Here is a 5716-nt window from a genome sequence, read left to right on the forward strand (position 1 = left end):
TCCGCTCTCTTGTTGTGGTGTTAGGTCACAGCCAGTTTCTGCCTGTCAGTTCAGGAAGTGTCTGATGGACTGTACAATTTTATTCCCTCAAGAATAAGGCTGCAGCTGGTTTTTGGCCAAAAGATAAAGATGAAAACAGAACAAACCCAAAACAAGAAAAGGAGAGTGGCCAGCTGCTGCTGCTCCTTCTTTGTTGTTATCTGAGTCTTCACAGTGCTCCTAGCTTCATGGCTGGCTGAGTGGATGGCTCTTTATTTTTAATTAATTTTATTTTACACTGAAATTTCATAGGTTGTTCCACCAACTCCAGACACCTTCTTAACATTTGAGTGTCTAGCAGGGCTGACAGGTGTACCCTGGGAACTTGATGTTGAACCCAACCTGGATATTCCTTTTGGCTGTCCATTTATTTTACTGTGAGGTGTCTTCAACTGCATGTCATCTCTGCATCAAAAGAAATAGCAAAAAATGCAATGTTAGTGACCAAAGTGTGACAGCAGAATGGCTTAATTCAGGGTAAACAATTATCCCTGTTGCCCTGAGTCCTAGTGTTGCAAAATATTCAAACATGGGAGCAACTTGGTTGAAGCCAATATATTTGATGAAATGCCACTGAAATGACAGAATTCATTTGGCCATTAGGTTAGTGGATCAGACCCCAGTAATATTTATTCATTTAATTACTTGCTTAAATGCTTTGTTGAATCAAACTAATTGCATAAGCATTTGTAGGATGCAGGAGGGTTTAACTATCACCACTGTCGATTTTAAACCAAACGGTATCTTACAACCAGAAATAAAATACTCAGAAAAAACACTTCCCAGTTAAATATCTAGTTAAACAAAACTACATTGCTCATGTATGAAAGACGTAAGAGAGGTGAAGTGTCAGACTTTATGACAGAAGACACAAACTGAATCAAGTCAGGAAGCACTCTAGGATGCCTGTAATTAAAGACCACATTCCAGATGGACTCTTTAAAATCATTTCCTTTCTTATGACCTACTGCCAGGGAGCATGGACAACAGGCTTTCCTCAAAAGATCTTTTAAATCTAGGCCACTACACACTAAACACTAAAGCTTAATGTTTCTCATCCCTAAGACTCTCCATGTAATTAGGTAAAAGCCAACCAAAGAACCTGTGTATATCCTGGAAGTGCCAGCACAACCAGTCTGCTGTATTCCAACATCTTACTCCTGCACAGTGGATGTCTGCTTGGGTTTCCCTCAGTCTGAAGTTTAAGAGTGGCTCATGCCAGCAGCAGTGACCAGGAGCTGAAATACCTTCCAGGAGGGAACACTTTCTGTCTGCCTGCAAACTGATGGAGCCTGAACTATTTCAGACCACTCTAACTTTTTCTGGAGGCCAGAGGGTTTGATGGACTAACTGTATTCAAAAGGCAATTTCTTTCTTTACATGTGTCTGCAAAACAAAACGAACTACTCCAGACTATTACACAACTCTTGATAGGCTCAGAATAGCTCCAAAACTAAGAGCACTTTTTATGTGGCAACCTGGTCTGACAGCTGTACCCTGGAGCTTGAGAGCAGCAGGTCTATCAGCTCACACCTGCCCAGCTTCTGCTACGCATTTAAGCTGTGCTTGCACTAGAGAATGGAGTCACAGGTATCTGAACCATAAAAATACACATACATAAATACAAAACCCCCAATATTATGTGGTTTCATAAAACACTGCTGTATCCCCAAATGGCCGAAATATGCAGGGACCAAATTCTACATTTGCCTTATCAAAGTATTATAAAAGTCCTAACATGGTGTGAAATTCTCCTGAAGAACACAGTCTGCCTCCTGAAACAATGCAGAAAGAAGCTGAGGAGTGTTAGGGGAAAGGGGAGAAGGAAAAGTAATTTGTAGTGTTACTGACAGAGAAAACGTGCTAGGTTTACAAAGCACAGAGTGCCTGTGGGAGGTTTACTTCGCTAGGTAAAAAACTTCGTTTATTAAGCTATTTATTTATTCATCTAGGTATTTGACTTGACTTTAGGAACTTCAGTAAAAAAGATCCTCTGCAATGGTATCATATGTCAGCAACTTTCTTTAACATCTGATGGGATCTGTAGCTATTTTAATAGCTAGACCACTTTTGCCAGACACTGTATTATTCAGCTGAACTGAAGTGAATTTACATGCTCTACATTTTAAGCAAGGACAATGTAAAAGCAGTGGGACCAACAGGCTGACAGCATAACCAAGAACCAGAGACTAAGAAAAGGCAAACAGCTTTTCATATTAGCATCTTTCCTACAGCAGCACCTGACACATCCAGGTCTCAAACAGATGGCAGAGAGGCAAAAGAAAAGTCCATAGGTGTTCTTCCATTGAAACAGACTCATTTCTTTAATACATATGAAGAGGAAAAAATGGCTGTCTACCTCATGAAAGTTAGATCTTCCACCAGGAGACAAATCATCTTAACAACTACAAGTCACCTGAAAACACTGCGGAAAAACCTGCTGGCACTAAACTTCAGGAGACCTACAATAATGGTTCTCCCATATCTCAATAACTTTCCCCAAAATGTTGGACAATACTGGAGTGAGAAACCTGGGACCTTAACTAGAGGACAGCATAGTGCAGTAAGTGCCAGATGCAAAGAAAGTCTAGATATTTCTGATGAGCCCTCCAGGCCTCAACTTGCTGAAATACCGCCTCCTCGGTGGGATCATGTAGCTCTTTTCAGACTTTCCAAGCCCTACGGTCTTCAGAAGGAAGAGAAAGAAGGATAAGCACATGCAGAAGCTGCAGCTGAGGATCTTGGTCAGATACGACTGACTCAGGCTGTCAGCACAGTAAATACTCTCTCTCCCCACACCTTCTCGCAGAAAGGAAGGAGGCAGAGATGCCCTAAGGCAATGCCAAGATGGTCTGTGCTTTTATCACCAGTTCTGTACTATGGGACACTCAACACAGCTAAATACACAGCTCTCTATGCCAAGCACAATTTCCAGGGCCGGTCTCAGCCCCTGTTTCCCTTATTGCAGGGTATGCTTGCATGTGCCGTGATCCCAGCTTTGCCTCTGTGCCCAAGCAATGGCTGGGCCCGGCCTCCCTTTAGGCTGCAAGCTAAAATGGCTCCACCCTTTTGTGCATAACAGGAGGGATAATCTGCCTCATATCTTGCAAACAATTATCCAATTCAGCTAAGACACTAAATCACTATGACTTTTACAACTTAGCTGACCACCTGCAGCTCAATTTACAGCAAATGCGCAAATGTTTTGTCATGATGAGGTTGCTATGAGGTTGTCGCAGAATTGAAGAGCACCCACAAGTCTCCCACCCTCGTTGGCCTACAGCAAACATGTAATCTGGGTTGTGCCTCCAGCGAAGCGCTCTGCACTTGCTTGCAAACAGATTCGCACTGCTAAGCAGCACCTAAAGCAGTACATACCTTTGTGCTCCCACTGATTGCATCTCTGTAATTTCCACAGTGTTTACAAATGAGACAGCCTTCGGGCCTCCATAAGACGGTGACCTAGGCATCCCTGTAGGGGATGACGGGACCTGGTGGCCTGGGGATTTGTAGGAGCCATTGCTCACCCTGCCCTGTAGTGCTTGATGGGACTGGACATTATTATTGGCTAAATCAGCCTGCAGAGAGGTTGTGGAAGTCCTTGGTGCTCTTGTCATTGCACTTGAGAGTGAAGACACTGAGGACTGCAGTATAGGGTTCCTTGTGCTAAAACTGGTAGCAGCCATCAGATTGTCTCTAGATCCGTATCTCATTGCCATGCTGCGTGGGTCTTCAGAGAGTGTGCTGACTTGCTGAAGGCTGTAAGAGCTAGGGGTGTCATAGACACCTGAGTCTGCAAACACTGAATCAGGGTGCGAGTGGAGGAGTTTCTCCCTCTCTTCCATCTCTTTCCTCTCCTGGATGGATGCCATAATGGTTTTGGAAAGGTTATCATAGCGGACTGGGGAGGGGTCTCGCTGATGTGGAGCTGGACCCCCCAGCACCGGGCTGAAGCTCTGTGGTGGCTGGCGTTGCAGCTCGCTCCCCCGTAGATGGCACATTTTGGCTGACAAATACGGGGAGTGGTACCCAACAGAGCTGACTGCAGAATGGGCGATGCACTTCCTCCCCGAGGGTGACATAGGGTTTAACAAACTGTCATATGAAAGACTCCCATTTCTGTTTGATAGGGAATTAGGAGAAAAGATGCTTTTGTACGGGGTGGAAGTGGCCCCTTCAGATTTTATTGGATGAAGGGGCACTTTGTCTGTCCCTCTCCTGCCAGCAGATTTCAGGCTCAGGGATCGTGAATTGATGGCCAAGGAATCTATCTGGAGTGGGGAAGACTGATAGGTCTTGTGGAGGGAGCTCTTCCGGTAGCTGGGGATGTCCAAGCTGGGTTCAGACTGGTAATCAAGGCTCCTGTCATCCTCTTCTATCAGAGCCCCTTGATTGTGTCCCTCCGGCATGGTGATCTAAAACAGAGGTGACTATGAGCAACAGAAGCTGATGATATGTAAGTACAGATTTGCTCCCCATGGTGAATGCATGGGAAGAAAAGAGCTGCAGGTCTTCTCTCAGACTCTCAGCCCAGCTATAACACACGTTCATTATAAAGGAAACTCCTAACTCTTGTTCAGCATATGGATAAGCACCTTAGAAGCAAGGGGGAGTTATTCATAGTAAGTGCTAAATAATATTGACAATAATAACTATGTCAATACATGGACATCAAAAACACAGAATGAGAGACCTTCTAAACTGAGACTCAAGTCTCAGTCAAGGTAAATCAGATTGTAATCTGATAATACTGCCCTTGAAAAAAGCACTTCAAGTTTTCTACGAATAGCTCTTGAGTTGAGGGATGTCTGGTTTTGTGTGCTGAGTCAGAAATACTTTAGGCTTCATTTCAACACACTAGGGATCAGCACACTCTTAATCCACTTTACTCAGAGCTATGAATATTCAGTAATTCTGAATTTCTGGTCATAGGTCTTCAAAATTAAGCACCAAAGCTTAATTAAAGCAGAGAGGCCCCTTCCCACCATTTAGACAATAAAATGAAGCAATTTTCTCTTTTTTATTACCTGTGTAGGAGAAAGTGGCCACATCAGAGAAGGAAACATAGGCCCTAATTTATTTATGTGGATTGAAAACAGATGGGACTTCACTTTGTTTTACTCTATGAAATATTGCTTACAGTTCTGTTCACTTAAAAAGCCATTCTCTGCTAAACAAATAGTTTTCGCTGTTATTTTTAAGGAAGAGTTTGCCATAATGCACAATAAATTGGCTACACTGGCTCTGCAAACAAAAAATTATTGTCAGTCGCATATTTAATCAGAAATGCAGTCAATGCAGTTTGTTCTTTATCTAATTTCTTTCAAAGGGAAATTATCCAAAAAAGCCCAACTGGCAAATATCCGTTTTATTCTGAATTTTTCTTCAGGTTTTTTTTCTTTGAGCTAGAAGATAGGGAAATATGTAAACCAGCTCACTATCTTCTAAAGCATGGTGCTAAATTTGGCCTTCTCTGGAAAAATGAGACCAAGTGACAGCCTCTGAAGGAGGAGGAGAGAGCAATGATGTAGCTTATAAGTATATTTGTGCTACTTATCTTTGTGCCCTGATCCCTCTTTCCTAACAGCTTTTACTGCTCAAAAGCAGAATTACATTGACAGGCTGAAGAACTGATGAAGGGACAACACGATATTCCTCACACCAGCTCGTCTCTTTT

At 43.0% G+C, this 5716-nt stretch overlaps 1 protein-coding gene across 1 annotated transcript in view; it reads right to left on the reverse strand.

The window, feature by feature from the left end:
- Positions 1-272: 272 nt before the first annotated feature.
- Positions 273-5716, reverse strand: part of ZDHHC8 (zinc finger, DHHC-type containing 8) — a 24105-nt gene continuing 18661 nt past the window's right edge. Inside the window, exons 9-10 of the mRNA XM_009707858.1 lie at positions 3418-4454; positions 273-444 (exon numbers count right to left, since the gene is read on the reverse strand). Of these exons, the coding sequence (XP_009706160.1) occupies positions 273-444; positions 3418-4454 (1209 nt within the window). The remainder of the gene's footprint in view (positions 445-3417; positions 4455-5716) is intronic.

The sequence above is a fragment of the Cariama cristata genome, unplaced genomic scaffold (genome assembly GCF_000690535.1).
Source record: "Cariama cristata isolate BGI_N322 unplaced genomic scaffold, ASM69053v1 scaffold7109, whole genome shotgun sequence".
NCBI classification, from domain to species: Eukaryota; Metazoa; Chordata; class Aves; order Cariamiformes; family Cariamidae; genus Cariama; species Cariama cristata.